General features: G+C 33.9%; 1 protein-coding gene and 1 long non-coding RNA gene across 4 annotated transcripts in view; one reads left to right on the forward strand and one right to left on the reverse strand.

Moving 5' to 3' along the window:
- Nucleotides 1-23963, reverse strand: part of LOC125666226 (uncharacterized) — a 73260-nt gene that overhangs the window by 21679 nt on the left and 27618 nt on the right. For all 3 annotated transcript variants that reach the window (XM_048899335.2, XM_056151601.1, XM_056151600.1), the window contains 13 exons: nucleotides 21931-22173; nucleotides 21764-21820; nucleotides 19544-19588; nucleotides 18986-19030; nucleotides 18619-18690; nucleotides 17928-18053; nucleotides 14603-14677; nucleotides 11052-11372; nucleotides 8821-8911; nucleotides 5639-6860; nucleotides 5154-5277; nucleotides 2601-2815; nucleotides 1053-1152 (listed from right to left, as the gene is read on the reverse strand). In XM_048899335.2, coding sequence (XP_048755292.2) covers nucleotides 1053-1152; nucleotides 2601-2815; nucleotides 5154-5277; nucleotides 5639-6860; nucleotides 8821-8911; nucleotides 11052-11372; nucleotides 14603-14677; nucleotides 17928-18053; nucleotides 18619-18690; nucleotides 18986-19030; nucleotides 19544-19588; nucleotides 21764-21820; nucleotides 21931-22173 — 2736 coding nt within the window. The remainder of the gene's footprint in view (nucleotides 1-1052; nucleotides 1153-2600; nucleotides 2816-5153; nucleotides 5278-5638; nucleotides 6861-8820; nucleotides 8912-11051; nucleotides 11373-14602; nucleotides 14678-17927; nucleotides 18054-18618; nucleotides 18691-18985; nucleotides 19031-19543; nucleotides 19589-21763; nucleotides 21821-21930; nucleotides 22174-23963) is intronic.
- Nucleotides 7552-8226, forward strand: LOC130050829 (uncharacterized). The gene is made up of 2 exons (XR_008799103.1): nucleotides 7552-7695; nucleotides 8159-8226. It is a non-coding gene; the product is annotated as an uncharacterized LOC130050829 (long non-coding RNA).

Consider the following 23963-nt stretch of genomic DNA (forward strand, 5'->3'; position numbering starts at 1 on the left):
CTTCTCACCGCTACGACCCGAGTTCGATCCCCGTGATCGGCAGTGGTTGTATGTGAGAGGGTATTGCGGTCGCCATCTCTGACAGGTGGGCTTCCTCCGATTTTATTCCACATAAATGACCCCCTAGTGCATATATCCATGCATCAAAGGAAATAAGCTTTCGAGCTTTCTTGGGTTATCCTTGATATGTATGTATGTATGGATGTATGTATGTATGTAAGTTTGTACGTATGTATATACCGAATAAACATTTATTTAATTGTTTTTATTTTTCATGGTGGAGATTCAATTCAACATTCAATTTCGAGTATGAACATATTGAGCGTAATGAAAGTAAAGCATTTATTACTATAATTCCAATTACTAACACTCTTTAATATGCTACTCCCCCCCCCCTACAAAGACATATATGTATGCGCTGTAAATTTAAAGACATGATCACGGCAAGAAAACGTTAGTCATCGCCAAATAGAAAAAGTGAAAAAAAACACCTTATTTTCTTTTCTAATTTTGTTTTAATTATATTGTCATCTTTGACACACAACGGACACAAACGTTACACGTTTTGAAAATATAGAGTCAACAATTTAATTTATCTTGGGTCTATGAAAATATTTGATTTACGTGGTACTCCTTACGCAACACCAATAGTTAATTTTAGGAAAAAAAGAACAATTAAGATGATATATCACAAAAATGCAATTTCTCATTATTATTTTTAATAATAATATAGTATAATTTTCCATTCAAGAAGACGTCATTGCAATTTACCTTTGTTGAAATTGTGATTATATTTTCATTGGATATTAAGCGCATTCTAAAATTCCTCTAAATTGTGGATTGAGAAATGATGTCAAGTTATAGTTGTTTATTGTTCTTATTCTGAAATATATATTCTGTGATCTAAAATTTCTTTGTTTGAACTTTTGTAATATATGCTTACTTTTCTGTTTGAACGATGAACGAGATATGAAATCTGCATTTGCTTATCAAAATCTCAGATTACTTAGTTGTTCTTTCAGTTTTAATAACGTTTGAAAATCAACACGTACTGTGGATATCTTCAAGTTGAATATCTTCTACAGTTCCTGCCCATAAGAAAAAGAAATATCGTCTCAAACTTCTATCCTCGTCATCAAACGTCATCAATATCTGCAAACATTATGTTATGCGGGTAAATGTGGAAAACGAAGTGTTTGATTTTAAGGTTTTTTTTATTAACAATATATCAGCAAGAATTTCAATTTTAGGTCATGATATGCTATAAACCCGTGGGGATCCGAGTTCGAATAGGTCCTTAATATCTCTTATTTGTCGTAAGAGGCGATTAAATGGGATGGTACTTCTGATCAGACCGAAAAACGAGGCCCTGTGTCACAGCTGGCGTTACATAATAACATTCCCTTCCAAAGGCCGTAAATGCCGAACATAAGCCTAAATCTTTGCAACCCTTCACCGGCAATGGTGATGGCTCCAAATTAGTGTATATCGCATAATTTGATCCGAATCACAAATAGAGAAAACTACATAATTATCTATACATGCAAATGACTTAAGGTGCGCAAGGATTAATTTAGCTGTGAAACAGCCATCAAAGGTCTAGATACAACCGGAGCATGAAAAGGACACATACAAATAAAGGTGAAGATAACAAGCAGATCAATAGAATACATTCCAAAATAATAACGAACATTTATCAAAATCTAAGCAAAACATACAAAATAAATAGCTGGGCAAACACGGCAAAACTAGGACTACGGTATACACGGTCCTCTAGATATACCAGAGATTGGATTAGGTGGTTAGGAGGAGTAAACATCCCGTGAAATAGGTCACACCCGTTGTGAGCTCCTGATATGAAACCCAGTCAAAATCAGTATGCAAGGAACCGTCTGAATATTGGTATGAAGAACATTAGATAACATACAACCTAATGACAAATTATATTGGTGAAGGAGATCAATAAAGATAAAAATATGTCATTTGAGACTGTTGAAACCGTTGTAATATCAACTTATTTGTCAGTAACCTGCTTCGATTTGACAATTTATCACACACAGCTGGTTCGGTGTGCGGGGGCTTGTTCTGGGTGTGGTCAGTTTTTGAGTCGAGGTGGGCTGCTGGCGGACGGGTTGATGGTGCAGGGATTTCAACAGTCTCGATTGAAGTCAGCATTTCGCAAATTCTATGGTCGTTATGACGATCTAGTTCATCAATACAACCTCGCATTGGGTCAAATGCTGTCTGACGTGTTTCATACCGATTGTTAAGCCGTTCTTGGCACACTGATTTTGACTGCGGATAACTCCGTTTACCTGATCAGGATATGGGGCTCACGGCGGGTGTGACCGGTCAACAGGGGATGCTTACTCCTCCTAGGCACCTGATCCCACCTCTGGTGTGTCCAGGGGTCCGTGTTTGCCCAACTATCTATTTTGTATTGCTGGTAGGAGTTATGAGATTGATCACTGTTCGTTATCTTCACCTTGCACACAGAACATACATACGAAACATTAGAACATTATATGCAGGTGATAATGTAAAGCTGCTAGGTGAATAAGTAAAGCTAACGATGGAGAATCTAAGTTTGTCATACTCACTTCTTTCAAAGTGTGCGCAATTTCCTTGATGGATGCCATGCTTTGTTCCTTATTCCTTTTACTTGTATAGAAAGCATCGCTAAGATGTTTTAACTTCACACCAATGTCAACAAAACTATCAAGGCTTTTCATTTTGGTCTCTTGCTCTATAGCGTGTTCTCCGGTTGTAGTTGAGCTCCTTTTCGTCAGCAGAGAAGTGTAGAAAGTACCAAATTCTTTTCAAAACATAGAAACATTTAAGAACAATACGACTATTCTGTTTTCCTGTGAAAAATATTTAATTATTGTTGATATTTACGTTCTAGGTAATACATGAAACCAAGCAAAACAAATCACAGTATTCAAGTACGAGAGAGAGAGAGAGAAGAGAGAGAGAGAGAGAGAGAGAGAGAGAGAGAGAGAGAGAGAGAGAGAGAGAGAGAGAGAGAGAGAGAGAGAGAGAGAGAGAGAAAGCATACTGTTGTAATGATTGTAGAGAGTGAGTAAAAAAGGCTGTCAATGTTGGCAGCATTTAAGTAATAAAGGTGTCATAGTTGGGAGCATTGTGATTATCTTAACATAACCCTAATGTCAGAAACTCAAATGTCAGTGTCTGCAAGGTTTGGTATAAGGGTTAGGATTAGGGTTAGGGTACCTGATGTAAAGTACTATTAGTGCTTTATGTTCATGATATTGGTCCAAATTTCTCATTTCTTTTTGCAATCTTCAAGTTCAAAGTTTTTTGGAGCCATATATTACAAACTTAATATGTGTGTTTTGATATCTTTTGGCACTCTGCCCCTTTTTGGTTTTTAAAATGATGTGACATTTTAATCCAAGTTTAAGTTATAATACATAATCCTATTACCTTTTCGGATGAATAAAAGAGTTTGATATGAAAAGGTTCACTTCTTCCTTTGAAATTTTCTGACTTTCCCTGTTAGCTGTTATTCATTTATCACTTGTGTCCCGAAAGAGGGTAAAAGTAAATATTTCCTGAAAAACCGGAGACCAAAAACGTTACTTAAGGATGATTTTACCGCGAGTGAGTCTCCATACTTTTTAAAGTCGTAAATATGGGAATGCGTTTGCTTTATTTTGTATGCACAGAGTAGAACATAATCATGTGGGTTTGTTTATTAATAATGTTAATAAACTAACAAAAATTAATAAAAACATGATAATTGTTTACTTTTTCTCTCATTTTACGACATTCATGATGACGTTAGATTGTACATAAACGCGAGCTCCAAGATACGTGGACTGTGCGATGTCGCATTTATTCCATTCTAAAGCAGTACATACACAGGCGATTCATTAGAAGTAAAAGGACAGTTATAGATCAGGAGGCATCCGATATTCTCAGAAGGGAGATAACCAAAATTACAGACAAGCAGGCACAACCACACACATGGTGGCACAGTACATGTAAAACTTATACGGTACCAAGTTTGATGCACCAGATGCGCATTTCGACAAATAATGTCCCTTCAGTGATGCCGATCCGAAATGTTTGAATTCCGAAATAACGATAAACTTGCTAGAGCTATTTTAGGGGAAAACAGAGTGCCAGAAAGTACAGTCAAATTCGTCTAAGGAGAAGAACTTTGCATGAGGAAGATAAACCTTATTTTTCAAATGAAAAAAAAATCAAACCAGGAAAGAACATCCTTAATGTTGTTTATAAACATGGATTAAAAGATTAATGAATGGTGAAAACTGCAAATTGGAACCAAACTATTGAGTAAATCAATACGCCAGTTTCGAGATACGAACATTTCTGTGTATGAGGTGCATTTAGTGGAACTTTGAATGCCTAAGTGGACAAGTGTAGACCTACAGTCAGTGAGAAAGACGATAAAATGATTTAAAAGCGGCTTTTGTTTAAATACGTAAATGTGGGAAATGCAAAATACTATCGACAGAAATGCTTTACTAAAGTGGAAACATAAACGCAATGGCATATTGGCAAGTAACATCCTATACCATCCTAGACCATGATCAACAAAATATCCGTGATATAAGAATGCCATGCATTTGATTACTCCTTGAATAGTTAGCATTTATCAATCTCTGTAGCAGTCAAATCCGGGTGATCAAACAGCGCATGAGAAACTTACTGACTACATTCATCGATGCAATATTGAATATTTGTCCCACTCCCGCAGGTAAACAAATTGTTTTGAGCTTTACTATGTACAAGAGAAATAACTCGGACGTATCTGGAAACTGGCGTATTAATACAGACATGATTTTAAAAACCGGGTCAGATTGCATCAAGAAAAAATACAGCTATGAAAAAAAAAGTCCATTTGGATAGAAACATTCTTTCCCTTTCAAAATATTCAAGATAACATGAAGTTATATGCATAAGAATATTTTATATCCCAGCCAATTTGGTTTGATAAAAACACTTAATTGGAAAAAGTAGCTTTTTCCCGTAAATTGTTTAACAAGAATATAATATATATCAATGATCTGCTTAATGAGAAAGGATCATTTTTAGATTTATTGCATCTTAATGAAAATTTAATGTCATTACCAACTTTCTGACAGAGAGAAAGAGAAATATACCCATGTCTTTTCCTGCATTGAAATCAAAGAGTATTTTTTCCTGGACCTTCCGATAGGCCTGGCAACAAGCGATAATCCCTTGTCTTTCTCCTTCCACTGATTCTATTTTATTTAAGGTATAGTCCTGAAATGAAATTCATTAAGTTAAGTTTTGCGCTTCGATCAATGGAAGGTATCATGACTCTATCTACAAATGTTCAGCCCACTTCATGTTCCCTCTACCTTTCCCTACACGCTTTAAAAATGACCCCATGTCTCCCAAAGACATCACCTTTTATTTTCATCTGTTTTATCTCATATCTATGTGGTTTCAAAATTCTACATTATAAATACATTGCTACTACCTGTACTTCTTTTATATTATGACAATCTTAATAATTTTCAGTACCTAGCTTCTTGTTTTCATTAGATTATTCACCATTTTGGCGCCAAATTGGAGATAAGAAAGATTTTTTTCATTGGAAGTCCTTCCTCGGTTTACTTACCTCTTTGTGTAATTTTTTCCAGAATTCGCATGCTTGCTCCACCTCACGTTTGACGTCTTTTTTACAGGTATGACAATATTTGTCTTTAGATGTCATTGATATGAAATGTTCCCCGGACGATTCTTTGTAACCTTCCTTTTTACTGCACAATAATCCAATTTTGCAATTCTTTGAGGATGCATAGAAATTTGCCAGAAGTTCTTGAATGGTATTTTGGATTTCCTTCCTAACTCCCGTTCCTTGTAATTCTGCTGTTGATCGGTTGATTACTTGGACCGTAATAATTTCTCTTGCTTTGAACAGGTAAACCTGTAATGGATCGCTTTTGCTTTCATCTGTTTCCCGATAGAGCATGTGCGCACCTTCCTTGTAGAGATGACCACTAACAGTACACCATTTTCCTGAACTCAAGCAGAGAACTATCATTCTTCCAAATAAATCTATAGGCAAATAATCTTCAAATTGGAAACATAAAATAGGTGATGCCTCGTTGTTCACGTATTTCTCTTCCTTTGGGGTAAAAGTTTTGGTGTTTACACAAGGAACGTACCAAGCATTAATCTTCTTGTGTTCCGAAATTTCAAATTCCTCGATGTGATGCATCATTCCCAATTTCTGTAGATATTCTCCTAGTATTTCTTGATGTCCCTGTGGCAAATTGGCAGCTTTGGTGTTTAACAGATTGTTATAAAGGCTCGAATCCATCAAACCTTTTTCAAAAAAAAGATTCCATTTTTCCTGGACATTTTTGTTTACGATTCCATTATCTTCTTTGGCGTGTTCCCGATCAGTTATTATATGCTTAAAACAGTCAACAAACCACGGAATATCTAAAATGATAATTTCGCGCAATCTGTCCATATTGAAGAAAAGAATGCTTCCATTTTTATGAAAATAATGCAGCATGTCGTAAATTTCAACATCCATCATTTCTGTCTCCATGTGATCAATCATTTCCAGAAGATCGTCTATACTAATCACAGGTGTTTTCTTTTCTGATTTTATGATATCAAAGATGTCTTCATACTTCATCCACTTTGCCGGAAGAAATATTCTCATTGAACTTGAAACTGCTTTGCAAATGTGCTTTTTAATGTGCATTAATTTGATATCCTCCTCTTCATTTCTTCTGGACAGATCCATTGTGAATTCACATCTCTCCTCTGGCAAGACGCTCTGAATGATTGGCAGTAATTGGTTGTATTTTAACTTGTAGTCACTCCTGAAATATGTATACCACAGTATATGACGTCACAATATAAACGTACCCTACGATGTACTGGTCTATAGTTGTATCGTGGGGAAAATGTCATATTTTCTCGCTATTAATTACCGTTATCCAGTGTTCAAGCTGTATATGTGTAAATCTATTTGACAAGTTATTTTGTTTTCTCAGTTTTCATTCGTAATATGTGTCTCATGTTTTATATAAAGTGTACGCTAAAGTAATCTTTTAGTTACAATCTCACCTTAAAATTGTCCCGATGTGCATAGTCATTGAGAATAAAGAAAATCAATTGTGTGTACATATCGACTGGGTACAGGTGAAAGATGATGATATCCGATTTCGATCAAGGCATATACCTAAAGGTAGCTAGGTGCATGTTTAGGATTTTGATAGAGAAAGTAGGATGTTTTGCCTCGTTTGGATAAGATTTAGCAACAAATATGGGAAACACCCAGCACTTTAGTCGAGATTCTGCAAACTGCTATAAATGAGAAGATATTGTACTGGAATGTATCATTTTTTTTAAAATTTACCATATCAATGTCAACACAATCAAGCCCAATCTCCAAATGACTTGAGTGCCGAGTAATAAGCAGCTGAATGTTTAGTAGATAGAAATAGTTATACGTCACTAACATGATTGTAATGTCACAACATTGAGTTGTCTTTCTTTGTACGTTATAGTCAAGGCATGTATTTTCCGGACTGAGTTCGTTGCCTATTTTGACTTTTAGTAAATGTTTCCGCCCAACTGAAGAATCACCGCATGGCGGTTTTAGTAAATAGAGGTGCCTTTTCACCATTTTTGCACAACTTAGCCCCGCATAGAGTAAGTTTCTCATGCTTTTTGTGTTTATCTTAGGTTTAAACAATTTTCATGTTGCTCTTTTATTGCTTTCACAAAATAGGAATCATGATGTTTACATGTTCGTTGATCTGATATATGTATGGTAACGCACAAGTGTCATGGTTAGGTTATCACATGTTTATGTCTGGTGCATTTGTTATACTTATGTGCTATGTCATGATATCAGTATCTAATTTTCCATATTTAGTCATTTCAGCAGCATAAGCCACATTTTATCTAACATTATCAATGTGTAGTACATTATGTTACATTTTCCTGCTCAAATACCAGTACATAAGTCTAGATGTGAACTCTAAACTTAGGCTTATTGATGTTCAACAATTTTCTCTCTTGTACCTTCAAAATGGGTTTATAGAATTCATGACAATGTGTATGATTTTTTCATTGACATTGTATTCAGAATTTGTTTGTTTATCCTTTGCAGTTTCTTACTACATGTGGATTTCATATTAGTACATATGACAATAAAGTGAAAGTGTTCATAACGAAAAAGGCTTTACAATGATGACGTAGTTAATCGAGGGATTGTCTCACATGATACGATGCTTGTATATATATTGATAACTAATGTTTGCTAGAATATGCGACCCTATGAAGAAAATTTGAATATGCTCTTATTACTTTACTTGGGACACTTTAAATCCACTGTGTACATGTATATACAGGTGGTAATGGAGTATTACATAATTGAAACATAACGATGGGAAGTTGACGATGCAAAGTTGAAGTCACCCATTTGTCCTAAATTTGAGTTATTGGTTTGCTGTCAACATCTATTTTGAATACAAGAAAATTGTTTTTCGCACGTGGAAGCTTTTGAATGAATTCTTCCTCGAGAAAAAATCCTCGGGTTAATGTTTTCCGTTTTTTAAATTTGTATTCTTTTTAGGAATCACTGGTCAGTATCTTCAGTTTTCCACACTACCGTGTACCCCACTCACCTCAATTTAGTGGTTAGGAAAAGAAATCTTCATAGAACATACTGGAATATTTCGAATGTCTTACATATCGTGAGTACTAAAGTAGAAATATAATAGGTATTGAAATTAGGGTTACTACGTTTACAGGATGTATAGATTATACGACCTTTTCTTGTCTTCGTGAGTTCCTACGAGAATGATGTTTTCACAGTTTCCTCCGTGAACTCGAATCGTATTCAACCAGTAATGAATGTAATCTAAATCAAAATAACATAAATTCATGAAATATTTCATTATAAACATCTAAACTAGATATAATTTAATGGTATACATTTTCTCATGCAAAACGAAGCAAAACTCTAAATATGAATATCATTTAGATTCCAGAAAAAGTGATCAATGCAATAATTACCAACTGAATACTCATGATCATATTTGATGGGAATTCTTTGTGAGAAAGGAAGGTCATGATAACGATCAGTGATCAAGTTCATAAATCTATAATTATGAATCAATAACTTTTGCCAATAAACTCCGAAACGCTTGCTCCAGAGTTACTGCTTACACATTTAATATTGTGTCATATGTGAGGTGAAGTTCGTAAGCTATAATATAATCTTTAAAACATCCCTTTGTTTTCTAAAAACTGTCCTGAAATAGCAATAATGAAAGTAAAATGGTGGACACATTTGGCGCATCTATGCCAATTTGCAGCTTAGAACAATACGATGTGAAAAAAATACGTTGTTTGTCGATACTTGATTTTTATCTTACAGAAGAATTACGTTTTGATAATTGTTGAATAAATAAGATATGCCTGTTCGACTCTTCAGTCCGTGATTTTAGTTTTGAATCAGCCTATGAAAATTTGCAGAACAAAGGGCCCAGAACGAGGAAGCATCATAAACGCTGAAATATGTAACCATACAAATGTATAGGTATTCAGTGTTAGTTAGACTTTAATATTTTTGACTAGACTCACACTTATCATTTTATGAAGATTTATAATATCTTAAATCACCCATTCAACGAAGAGCACACCTTCCAAAGATCAATGATCTAACACATCGATACATTTCTAAATATGATACTCATATATTTTCGTTGTTCTTATTTTTTCCCCGTGATTATAGAAGTCAGTGTTACGACTTGTTGCAAAAATGCATCAACAGTTACTAATATGTACATCCTTAGACGAATTTGACTCCCCTTTTTTGGCACACTGGTTTTCCCTATAATAGCTCTAAAACTTAATTGTTATTTTGGATTTCAAACATTTCGGTTAAGCATCACTGAAGATACATTATGTGTTGAAATGTGCATCTAGTGCATCACAATTGGTACCGTATAAGTTTTACATAAACACAAAAAAGCTTTTAGTTTGGTCGAAGAGGTTTCGTGATGACAAATATTGTAATAGCAAGTAATACGTAGAAAAATGTCCAGTATGTCAAAAATTGAATGATTTGGGACTGTTCTGGAAAGTTTGCACTTTATAAATTTGAAGTTAAATATTTCACAGAAATTAGGTTTTACACTACCCCCTAATGTCCAAGAAATCAAACCAGTTTACTATATAGTAGTTTTTGTATTTGGCATTAATATAGTGCATTAGGGGTTTGCCTATTGCGTTTGACGAAAAGATACCACATGTATTCAGAAGTTGCGCTAAAAGTGTCGCAATGAACAAAAACGTCTGTTTTAAACATATTCAAAATACTGAGTTTCATATTCTAAAATCATGAACGACCGTTCATTTTGTCTCTGCTCAATTTTTTGGCATCACAAATTATGATTGCATTCGTAGAATCATTATCTAATTTTCAATATGGAGAGAGATAATTTATGTCACAGAAGGAATATCTAATTTGAAGCTCCAAGTGACTTCCGAATAATCAAGTTTATTTACTCTGTGTGATATCAATAAATATAATATAATATAATTAAAAATATCGTTTATTCAATTCTTGTGCAACAATTCAAACATGCATTAAAAGTCCTTCCTCCATGCAATATTATTTACGAGTATTGTGATTTCCCGCGCTTGCACCTGATCCCACTTGGTATACCCATGGGTGTGTTTGCCCAAATCTCAAACTGAATTTTATTTTACTTATCAGTAAGGGTTAGTGTGGTATATTTTTTCCGGGATTTATGGGATTGATCACTGTTCTTTATTTTTGCGTTTTCATTCCTTTCTTTGTGTTGACTTACATTACCCTTACGCATTTCTATGATAAAACTACTCTCACAAATTTGCCGATAGAACAAAGTATACTGTACGGAAGTTATGGAGTTTGGTCAAAGTACAGAAAATAAATGTTCTTTCGTGAATTCCTTGCGTTGGGAACATACAGAAATGTATGTTAAAATGTGCCAAAGTGATGTGATACTTGCCTTGTTGAGTCCAGCATGAGAATGGTGTATCTGGTCTGTCACAAAGATATGTTGTGTTATCCGAAGACACCGTAGAATCTTCGTCTTCCTTTCTCCCGGCTAAGTCCCTCGAAACGTCGTAAACAATTATATAAATTGCGTTTTTGCGCATGTGTGCCTGATGTGAGGCGTAATATGCACCTTGACCAGCGAAATCTAAGACATTCAACACAACGTCATTTTTGTTCCGTAGCTGCTTCCCAATATTTCGTCCTTCTGCCAGTTTGGATTCTACGATTGGCATCAGTTTCTTCACCCAATTTTCTTTGGAAGGAAGATGACCTGTTAATACGAAAGTAAATATCGTTTACATAATGAAATCCTGTGTTCCCATCTGTATTCTCGTCACGTGTAGGTTGTTTATGACTACTATAGCTTGTGCTTTCCTCATCCATATTTCCAACTACAACAATATTTATGTAATTGTTATGCAATTCTAAACGCCTATAAGTCACGCGTCAAGTTATATTATCTGCAAACCCCCTGTCTCTGTCTACTTTAGGTTTAAATGTTACATTCTGACCACCAACGTTCGCTTATTAATACTCGTTTTCAAATCGTCAGGTTAAACAAACGATATACTATATAGATCGATCATTTTATCGAGATTGCATGATGTTGTTTTATCAGTTGTAACCCTCGACAGGGGATTCTTACTCCTCCTAGGCACCTGATCCCACCTCTGGTGTGTCCAGGGGTTCGTATTTGCCCAACTATCTACATTGTATTGCTTATAATAGTTATGAGATGGATCATTGTTCGTTATCTTCACCTTCCATGTTGGAAACAAAGCCTAACTGATTTTACACACTCTCATGTGTGAAATTACTTCAAGTAATTCGTCCAATTCATGACATCTTAAAGTAACAGTTAAGAGACCTAGCGAGGTTCGCGGGTATGTTAATGCAGGCCATACTCCATTTATGCAGCGTTAGGTTTGTTTTTTTAAAAATCTGTCCTACATAGAGGGAGAGAGCTACTAACTTTATAAAACTATTTAGGGTGTTTACATGAGAAGAGTTTTGTATTATAACAGCATAAAAAATATGCGCGTCCGTATGGCGTCATTACATTGTTATGAATAGATCACGAATGTACCTTAAACAATGAAAAAGTAACACACTACACCATGACTGAAGCACTTATATAACTGGCGATGTTAACGGTAAAACACCCATAGTTTATAAAACAGCTGCTAGAATCCAACAGCTTTCAGTAAGTAAGTATTACACATCTAAACACGAAACCATCTAACCTATAATTCACATTTTACACTAATGTTCTATAGTTTTCTTTGAAAGTTTTGATAACAGACGATTTTAGCAGTAGTGAGTAAATTTTGAGTTACACAATAGTTATTTCCCTTTGTGGGACTTTTATTCACTGTGGGGTGCAACACATGTTTTCGTATTTACGCGGTGGATACAAATGCCTATCTCGGCGTTCATATATGTTCTAAAGGATGATTATCAGACGTCATGCAACGGTTGGAACTGCAGAGACACACGAATTTAGGAAGTGTGTTAGTATTTGATAATAAGATAGCTCAAACAAAAATCGATAATCACCATCTTTCTTTAATAAAAGTATCACTCATGTTGCAAAGGATAGAAAAAAATAATTTCATAATTAATTTGATGACCTAAATCAAACAGATTATTCTTGATATGGTCAATTTGATGTATACCAACGGATGGTATAAACAAGATTTACACTTTTTACACTTTTATCCTTATTCATTTAGCCAGTCTATACCGTATGGATACATCTTGTACCCACCAAAACGTTCAACAGAATACTGAACGTATCTCCATTCCAAAGGAGCTGATAACTCGGAAATTGCGTATTGTCGAGTACATTAGTTCATGACCTTTCACTTAGTGTATAAAAAGACTCTAAAAGTATGCGGCGTAGTGTGTTACTTGTGCAGTTTTATATCAATGTGTGACAGAGGAAAATCGGATCGACATGCTAGATGAAATGTTTTTACCGTTAAACAAAATTGTAAATGGATGAAATTAAGATACCCTCATGATATCAATAAATTATCAACGTTTCACATATACATTCCATCTATCCCATGGGTTATATTTTAAATACTCCACATTTCGACGATATATTTACATGGCACAGTTAACAAATTCTTTACACGTGCCATCGTCAGTCGATGGATAGTTATGAGATCATCAGTTTACTGTCATATTGAACAGACATAATATAACATTTCACATTTCTTTTAGATCCTATCATCTTAGTAGCTGCATGTATGATTTATTTTATGCACAAATACACTTAGATGAAAATAAAATCGGAATTAGATATATAGAGAGCGCTACTTGTCGATATACTTATTTCAATTGTGACGTCACATTGTTTCGGGGATTTTATCACAGCAAGATTTTTATAACCTGCCTTAACATACCCGCGTTATGGCAAGCACGAGGTTAAGCTGGGTTCACTTGTTATTTGAACATAAGTTGGTTCATGCGTGGCAATTTTTTTTGTGAAATGGCTTCTGATTGCAGAAAGTCATTATCGGGATCAGTGAGGTCAACGCCGACAAAGAAAGAACAATATCACTGCTAAAGAAAGCATGGAGGAATTGAATCTTTGCATGACTTGTGTAATATACAGTCATGTTTTGTGTCTCGAGGAAGATATAAAGTAACAAAACATACAAAAACACATGTAAATGATGTTTTAACGTTATTGTTTTCTTCCTCCTAATTTGCTATGACTATTTTCCTTTTCAAAGAAGTTCCGATAGATTCCACTGTAACTTACAATGTGTCTTTTCAGTAAAATAGTTTGGGATACAGATATTACAATGTACGCTTCTTCAAAATATGAAATCCTGTTATGGCAAATATGTCGAAATATTTTTAAAAAGTAAAAAAGTAAAAGATAACAAACTATGGTATTTGTTCCATGAAAAGTGAATATCACGAAAAGTGATCAATTTCATAACTCCTGTAAGCAATACAAAATAGAGAGTAAATACGGAGCTGGGCCCTTATTCACAAAATATCTTACGACTAAGATGAAAAAAAGAATTCTGTCTGATAATCAAATTCCGATCACAAGGTCATAAGTATGTATTCAACTTTTATAAACCATGAATGTACTTTACATATTAACTAAGAAAGTCTACAAGAAATGAAAAATAAGGAAATTACAGTGTTTGTAAATTTTGATCTTAGTCGTAAGATAGTTTGTGAATAGGTGCCCTGGAGGAGTAAACATCCCTTGTCGAGTTATACATAGTCAAAATCAGTGTCCCAAGAACGGCCTAACAATCGGCATGAATACGTCAGACAACATATTATGTTGTACTGGCAAACTAGATCGTTATAACGATCATATAATAAGTCTATAAAGTGATAAAGATTTGTTTTATGTGGGATTATATTACCTCGTATCTACATATCTGATGGAATATTTTATCATTATAATCAAAGCAGTTGCAAATTTCTAACGATTTCGAAGCGTTCGACAGAGTTACAGAGTAGTACCTTCTACAGTTCCAGCTACTTCTGTTGCGTTTGTCCTCCCTTCAGGCATAGCTTCTTCTGTCCTACGTGCTGATGCTGTTAAATTCAGGCAATATTTGTGATTTCAAATTTTATATGTTTTTCAGAATTTATGAGTCCGAAGTTTCTCCTTAAGGTAGCGACGGATAGCAACCACGTGATCAGTAAAAATTGTGTATTTTCACGTGAATTCATTTTCCGGAATTCCTTACTCCGTCATAGAATAGTCGAAAAACAAAAAGGGGTTCCGAAAGTGTTTGTTGCTGTGACTGACTCGCCTAGAGAAGATATGCACGTACCACATAAGTATACGTCAATATCTGTAATAATGGTAGATGAAATGTTTCATCTGTGTGAAACTTTTTGCTAATCGAAATGTTAAACCAACCACCAATCCATGTACATAGATGCGCTACGTAAACAAAGTTGTTGGTTGATACATCGTAATGTCCGAGTGCAGCATGCTGCGAGATTAAATACTGTTTATGCAGTCATTGAGAGGCTTAACAAAGTTTCTTGCAAGAAGAGGAAGTTGGTGGATGCATTCAACTTGGACAACGAAATCATAGTTTCGTTTGGTGAGTGAAAAAAATGCCATAAATTTGTATTCAAAAGTTCAACTCACATTTCCTATGCTATTTCACAACGCGATTTATAATAACATCTGTAAGTTTAAACACACGACATACACAGTAGATGTATTATTTTGTATGTATATATGTATTCCATGTGTGCTTAAAATGTAACTCCCACCTGTGCATGTGATTGTAAACGAACGGATGGCATGTAAATGTATACCACATTTGTAAACATGGGCTCTCACAACTCTTTTATTAAGAAAATATCGTTATGAAAATAACCGTTACGAAAATAACATACCTTGAACTACATGTATAAAAGTAATGAAAAACAAATATCTGTATAGACCTACTATCTAGGGGTATGAGGAAACCGGATAGAAAGTGGAGGAGGGGAGGGGGGGGCATGTGTTGAATTATAATTCCCTAGACTATAGTGTGTATACATATACTATTACTTTGAAATTTCAGTGACCTAAGAAATATATCAAACCTGAGGTTTCGTGTTTCACACAAACATGTAGGTTGGCAAAAACTTTTTAAAAATAATGTAAATTAATCACAAGTCTGCATATGCCCTCTCATAGGCCAATGTATGCACTGTATGTATAAGTAAGATATGTATACTACACGTATGCCCTTCTCTTGACCCACATTTTGTAAATAAAACAGATATGATAAGTCTATGGCAGTTTATGAAAACATATATACATATATACATGTCATCTCATATTGCAATTTATAATTTTGAAGCATCAGTATAAAAGTGTTGCGACACAATTTTAAAATTCACATTGTCTGACGCAGTCTAATTACTCAATGGTATAATATAGACCCAACTCTGCAAATATCAATTATGATGATCTTTTTTCTAGGCATCAGTCTGAGGACCAAGGAAGGTTAGATAGGACCAGTGCAGGTTGATGTGGATTTCGAGTCAACAAGTATAACAGCAAGAGAGGTACTATATTTTCTTTTGATAAACATTTGTAAAGACAATTCTGAGTATATCAGATATTCATCTTTTTTGCTATATTTAAATATATGTATCTATATTTTGAACAGGTACTCCATTTACAGTGATGATGACATATCCCCTGGACCCCCACAACTCCACAAATTTAAAAATGTTTGATCAAGTTCCGAAGATTAAAGAACTACTGCAAAATTTGGGACTTGGATGAAAAACGTTAATTCACTTATATGAGCTCAGAGCAGTGGATGTTGTACAACATACTTTAAACTAAATTGTGAATTTGAGGGAAAACAAGTACATGTACTCGTGTATTACATGTACATGCCTTTTGAAAGACAATAATATTGCATAGATGTAAAGGAAATTTCAATGTTGATTATTCTTTCTTAGATATATTAGTAAAAAATGTGCACATGATAGAATATCAATTTTATAACTTCAATCAATGTGTTTGAATTTTCCTTGTAATTCAAAATTTAGTTGAAACATACATCATTGATACATTAATGTATATAAAATTTTTATAAAAGTTTCATAATGGAACTAATTCACCCCCCCCCCCCCCCCTTATACATACAGTGAACATAGACCTTCACCTGGGGAAATATACTGTTAGTTAATGCAATATACATGTACATGCATTCTCAGTTATCCAATAGTGAGTTTTTGGTTCATTGTGAAACTACAATTAAAAATCTTAAACTTATGAAAGACACACTTATCTGTGAGGGCAAGATGACTCAGATGGACTTACATGTAGTGATCCATGGGCAGTCCATGGGTCTCTTTCCATTGATATTAATTATTTATTGAAATATGAAATGGTTATTTAAACATATTTGGTGTATTATACTGTATAGTGATATAAATTTCTATAAAAAAAATATGTACAAGTAATAGATTTGGTCCAGTTATTACAAGAAATTGTGTGAAAAATAACTAAATATTTAGGCAATCATTGCGAGTGCAAAAAGGTCAACTGCAATAGCACACACTATATATCATTCTTAAATGGCTCATAGAAACTTCTAGTATTGTGAATTTGAATGCTCAATGTGGCAATTTGGGAATGCTTAATCATTTAAGGTCAATAGTTTATCTCTGCTGACTGTATCTCTTAAAATTCATTTCTAGAAGGGAGGGGGTAGGGTTACAAAATCTGACATAGTTTCAGATTAAACCTCATTTGGTATATTTTTTTCCATTCAATATTTTAGATACTACTTGACTTATTGTAAAAATGAAATAAAATCAGAAATTTTATGAGCAGAATTTTGTTGTTGTCAGAAAATGTATGCCTGGTAGTATTTGAGAAACGCCATATTTAGGGTAAATTTGGCCATTTGCCAAGTCGAATCATCCCAATGTTTTCCTTAGATGCATTTTGAATTTCTGATCAATGTTGATTATTTGTCTGTTTGTGTTTAATTTACATAACTATATATGACAAACAATATTTCTGGTATCAATCAAATTTTTATTGGCTTCTTCGTTAATTTGCTCAATTTTGGCATTTTTTGCCTTTTCGGGCTGCAAAAGAGGGGATTTCAATCTCGCATTCCTCGAAAATTAACCTGATTACTTTTGTTGATTTTTTTATATGTTTTAGGATAAAGTCAAAATGTTATAAAAAATAAAATTGAAAAAACTTCAATGAGCGGTTTTTTTGGAGCTAGCTATCAATAGCTACCTTAAATGAATTTGTCCATCGTTTTCATTTTAGCAAATTAGAAACAATTTGACATCTTAATACCTTGTAAAGTGTCAACTTCTTCTTCTGTAGCCTTTCTCTCGTCACGTGTAATTTGTTCTTCGACACTCATATCATGTCTCTTATTTGATTTGGACGAAGTATCTTCATTATCTCCACTTTTCCTCACTACAATACACTATACTTTCAGAGGAGGAAAAAGGATATAAAAACGGTGACCAATCTCATACATCCTATAATAAGTACGAAATTACAAATAAGACAAAGACGTACCCCTGAATATAATGGAAGGGAGATCATGCTTTATCTAGGTACATTACATGAAACATCGATTTCTTCCAAGTTATTCTTGTGTTCGTTTATTCATTTACTACAGTCTCTGAAACGTTCTACTTTACCATTTTCTATTCGTTCACAGTGCGTTCACATTTGCATTGTCATTCACTATGAATTGAACCTATTTACATATTCAAGGCCGAGAGCTGGTACATGTAGAAAAATGAGTTAGTTTCTGTCAATATATACCTTAACCCCCACCAATTATTAGTTTAGCGTTTTCAAGTGATGTTGCCGGGATTAAATAATCCCCTCGCCAAGGCTCGAAAATGTTAAGATTGGTCAGCTCATTTCAAAATCCTCAATATCTTTTTTAAAAAATGAAAATAACAAAGTGACTTCTCATAACACAGCTTTACAACTAGGTATATACATTCGTAGATGAAATAAGTTATACCGTCATCCTGCTTCCTCGTGTTTTCTTCCTTGATGAGTTGCTCCTCCTTCAAACTCCGTGCTGAATTTCCATCTTTAGTTAAAGGACAATAATATGTATCAATGGAATGGCAATGAACATGAAAATGGTGAATCTCATAAAAGATAATCCTTAGTTTCGTTATTAGAATATCTTAGCTAATCAATAAAAAGCATGATTTCAATAATATTACTTCCAGAATCATCAACGAATGGGTAAACGGGGATTATAAATGTACATGTATGCAATTCTTCGCTCAAAAATTTACTTAAATCCATTTACTGGGCATCACGTAATTTGCCATTATGTTTTTCTAACTCCGGAGTAGGGATCTTACCGAATTCCTTACCTTCTTTCTGATCCTCATATACGATTGTTACTTCTTTCTTGATTCCTGTAGAACGTCCACCCAAAATACATTTTTTAGAAAAATGTTCAAAATATTGCAATATTATCAAATGAAAAACGAACAGAACATCAACATTCAAATCGATCATTCAACTGATGCAGAAAAACAGAATTAGAAGCAAGGTGAAGATAGTTTCCAAACAATTCAACATTTGAATTAGTGGATCAGCGGTAAGAAACACATCAAAGAACATTTAACATAATGCAAATTATTTGTCTTTTTTACAGAAGCCAATACCAAATTCAAAGTTTAGAAATAAATAAATTTGTTAACAAGTTTTATAATTTGATCTACAGTTTTCAATAGATATTAAAGATAAAGTGATCATCATTGTCGTGGATGAAGAAATAATTCTAAGATATGATACGATCATTGTGATTCTTTGCTGCTTTACAAACCTTATCTATATCAAACTCAGTTACTGAATGAAAAAGCAATATATGAGGGGTATTTGTCATACTCTTAACTCCGGGGTAGGGGTCTTACCGAATTTCTTACCTTCTTTCTTATCATCATTTACGATTGCCACTTCTTTCTTGATTCCTGTAGAACGTCCACCCAAAAATGCATAAAAAGAGTTCATGTTTATTCATGTTCACCACTTCCTTATCTCGTTGGGATACTTTTTAATGAATTATCTATACACATTTCAGTACAAAATTCGCAGAGATCTTCATAATCAACAAACTTGATTTATTCAGCATCACAAAGTATTTCAGAATCAGCCATGTTTATTCTATGAAAGGTGAAGATAACGAACAGTGATCAATCTCATAACTTGTATAAGTAATTCAAAATAGAGAGTTGGACAAACACGGACCACCGAATAGGGTGTTGCTAAAACGCGGAACGGGAAACAGAACGGAAGGAATTTAAGAATTAGAATGATTAGATAAGATAACACCAACAAACGCTGGGACATGATTCATTTTGATTAAAATCAACTATTTGGATATTGTTTACAAGCGATAAAACAACTCTTCAAATTTTACATCATAAATTGATTAAGCGAACTAAGATAAACGTTTGTATAAAAAATTACAAAGCGTTTTACAAGAATTTTGAAATTCCGCCGTTGACAGAGGTGTTAGCGAGCAGTGACACCTGTGGGTAGATAATGAAAAGAAAACACGTGGTTTATATACCTCCTCCCGTGGCAAAACGTCATTAACGCACATGTACATGTATTCACGCATAATACCATGTATGTGTCTGCACAGGGAGTGTGATATCAATAAAACAAAGAGATAATTCATGATCTTATTAAGTCAACAAGTTAAACATCTTGTGTTTGATTTATTATTTGTTGACTAACAAACAATTAGTGACCACAACACTCCAATCTTAAATAGGGAGGACCTCTGGCAGTTCATTTCTAAACTAAATACATGTACTTGTATAGTCAACAGGGGATGCTTACTCCTCCTAGGCACCTGATCCCACCTCTGGTGTATCCAGGGGTCTGTGCTTGTCCAACTATCTACTTTGTATTGCCTATGGGAGTTATGAGATTGATCACTGTTCGTTATCTTCGCCTTGCATAGCTTAGCATTTAGATTAATAATGAGATGACTTTTAATTCCATCCAAGCATAAATTCTGTGCTAGCCTTTTAAAATAGCTATTTCATATATTATGAAATAAATCTGTTAACATCCTTCTTACTATGGGTCGTAAACTTCACCCTAGTTTATATTGGTTCTGTTTAAATCTGTCTTTTTGTTGAATCTCTTCAGTTTCAACACTTTCCCGCAGGATATCGGTAAATATACGAACTTTCGAATGGATTCATCCGAAATGAGGCAAAGATTTTTTCCACACCGGACTCGTTCGCTTTGAAATTTGATGTGACACATAAAAGTATATTGTAACAGGTGTAAAACTAAATTTAAGGTCAGTTATTTTCAACATATCTAGTTCGATTAAAAGCACGTTTGATTTAAAAAGGCAATGTTTGGGGAAATTGTTCAACAAATTATTTTATCTATCACAATGTTGTTTTCGGGGGAGGATGTAACTTTTATTCATTGGATAGGCTCATAAAATCAGCCAGAATAAAGTAATAAAATTTGAAAGGGGTTCAATTAAAATTCAAGTCTTTTTGAGTATGTTTATCTCATTTTTCTTCCTCATTTCTGAAACAACATACTGTCAAAATCAAGGGTGGGGGGTGGGGTATGTTAAAGCCAGGGAAAAGGAGGGTAAAACAGGAGATTGATTTATATTTTTATTAAAACTTACTATGCAAAATATTAAGCAAGCACCTGTTGGTACATTCATCCACAAAATACACTGTTTTGAAATACATAATATGAAATAGTGGATTCTGAGGATGACTTCCTGTTATCTCTGTAATTTATGCTTCCCTTATTCATAATAAGCCTTTTCATTTTACAAAATGCTGACCCCCTTATAACTTTATTGCATAAACTATTTTCCGTTCCGTTCCGTCGTCCGTTACGTTTTCCGTTCCGCGTTTTAGCAACACCCTATCGAATATACCAGAGGTGGGATCAGGTGCCTAGGAGAAATAAGCATCCCCTGTTGACTGGTCACATCCGCAGTGAGCTCTATATCTTGATCAGTTAATTGGCGTTATCCGTAGTCAAAATTAATGTACATTATGAAATATTCGCATTACCCGTCACGATTTTTTGTACATTTTTTCATTCAGTCATCATCAAATGCAAAATTCCTAGACGTATTGAATTTTATTTACCTGCTAGCACTTTTTCTGGTGGCACTGCCAGATTGCTTTTCCCTTCTTTATTAATCTCTGAAAAGGAAAAACAAAATAATATAGTTAAATGTGTTCGCTGTTTCATACTGTTCTCGAAATACATTTGTATTTGGTAAATAAGAACAAGCATTAAGAAAAAAAGTTACCAAGTTGGTTATTAGTTACAATGAATCCGTATTTTTGTGTGTGACAATATATGCCTCTTGTTGATTGTATTTGCTTTATTTCTTCCTGACTTCTTCCTTGAAGACGATAAAGAAGGATTGTTTTCCCTACTCCATTCTCACCAACAATAATGATTTGTGATATTGGGCACACATCCACTGATCCCTCTTTAAGATATTGTTGGAAACGCTCTTGAAACTTCTCGTCCCTGGCGTAGTCTTCAACTAAAAATACCAAGCAAATAAGTCTGGTAATCTTGCTTTGTTTTGTATTCCAGAAAGGATAATGTACACTAAGGGTCAAATTTGGCCCATTTTCAAAAGTTGGTAATTGTATGCCCTAACGCTCTTTAGGGTATGTACGTTTCATGTACATGTATAGTAATTATATCCATATCTCACGCTTATTTTTGTGATATGAAGTAGCAAAGTTGGCATGTTTTGTGAGTGCAAAATTTTACATTGCGTTTTGGTTCTTTGTCTGATGACGTTTTCTCAATTCTTACACTGACAAAACTAGTTCAATGTGCCTTGTTGATTAAAATGCTTTGGACAATTTTTTAATAAGTTATTGACGCACACTCAAAAACTCTTTTTAACGAACATTATAGAAATATCATAATCAAACTCTATTTACAAATAACGTGTCTTTTAATAAACCATGGCCGTAGCTTCATAACCCTTGTTAGAAAAGTTAGGATGGTTAAATGTTATTTCATTAAAACACGTGTATTATACTATACACAACTTTTAAAGGTATGGACTTTGAATATCTACGAGATTTTTTTTATCAACTCATGATTAATATTCCCGCGTTCCGATTTGAATTAAAATGTTCGTTTACCATAACATTGAACACGTTTGTTCAAAAACGCTCTTCAACACTCAGGCGTACATGTATTGATAATTGAGCTACCATTAAATATAAGATTTTCACCGTCTCTTAATGTTTTTAGAAGAAATGTGGAAAAAATATATAATTAGCCATCGTTATTTTTAGATATATGTTCTATATACATGTGTATGCAGGTGAAAATATATGTATGCATTTTTGTAATAAATACCACTTTGTTATACATTGTATATAATCACAGAATCTATCTTGATATGCTTATGTTTAATTGTAGGTATCTTATGTGAATATTGTTTGTATTTCAAAAGTCCCCGAGGAAGAACAATGCCTTCTATTAATAGGGCTACTTTCTCTATATAAAGTACTATTATTTATATATTCTATCATTGTTCAAATTTTCATCAACGAAGTGTAAATAGAAAAGGTGCTTACAAGTTTTTATGATCTCCGTAGTTAAAATATAAATGTAAATAATTTAAATATTCAAACAGTTAACACATTTCTTTTAAAAATCGCAATTAGCAATATATGTAATGTATTGAATAAGAAATTTTAAAAAAGAATGGAAACGATTGAACACAATCATCTCCAAAACACAATAGAATATGTTCCGGTAATTCCGACAAAACTCACTTCCGTTATAGCCATATGTTCCTACGATGAAAAGTAAGCTCTGTAACATAAAAGATAAGCATTGCGGACAAACATCGCGTAAATCCTGACTCCAGTGGTTTATCTTGTAAACATAGTTTCTCCTTACCTTAAAAGCTTTAAGATGAAGGTTTTGGATGGCTAAAACGTTTTTTCTCTTAATCATTTATGAATTATTATTTCTAATTTCCTATGTGATGGGTTAACCAGACCTTTCATCCTCTTGTATAGCATCAGTTACACAATTATCATTGAAATCGAACTAAACTTTACCAAGTTATTATCATTATAGTTACTTTTCCTGAAATTTATTCATTCTTTTATCATTTCTACGGATTAGGTTTTCTTTTCAATTGGCTTTTCTATTAAGGGTGACGGACCTAATTCGTTTCTACAATAGAGATTTTATTCAAATTTTGATATAAGGTAAAACATGCATTCAAGAGTTAAAATCATTGAAAAAAACAAATGAAAATCGTATTTGATTTTCAGCAGGGGGCGTTTCAAAAGT

Source organism: Ostrea edulis, chromosome 10 (assembly GCF_947568905.1).
Source record: "Ostrea edulis chromosome 10, xbOstEdul1.1, whole genome shotgun sequence".
In the NCBI taxonomy this organism is placed as follows: Eukaryota; Metazoa; Mollusca; class Bivalvia; order Ostreida; family Ostreidae; genus Ostrea; species Ostrea edulis.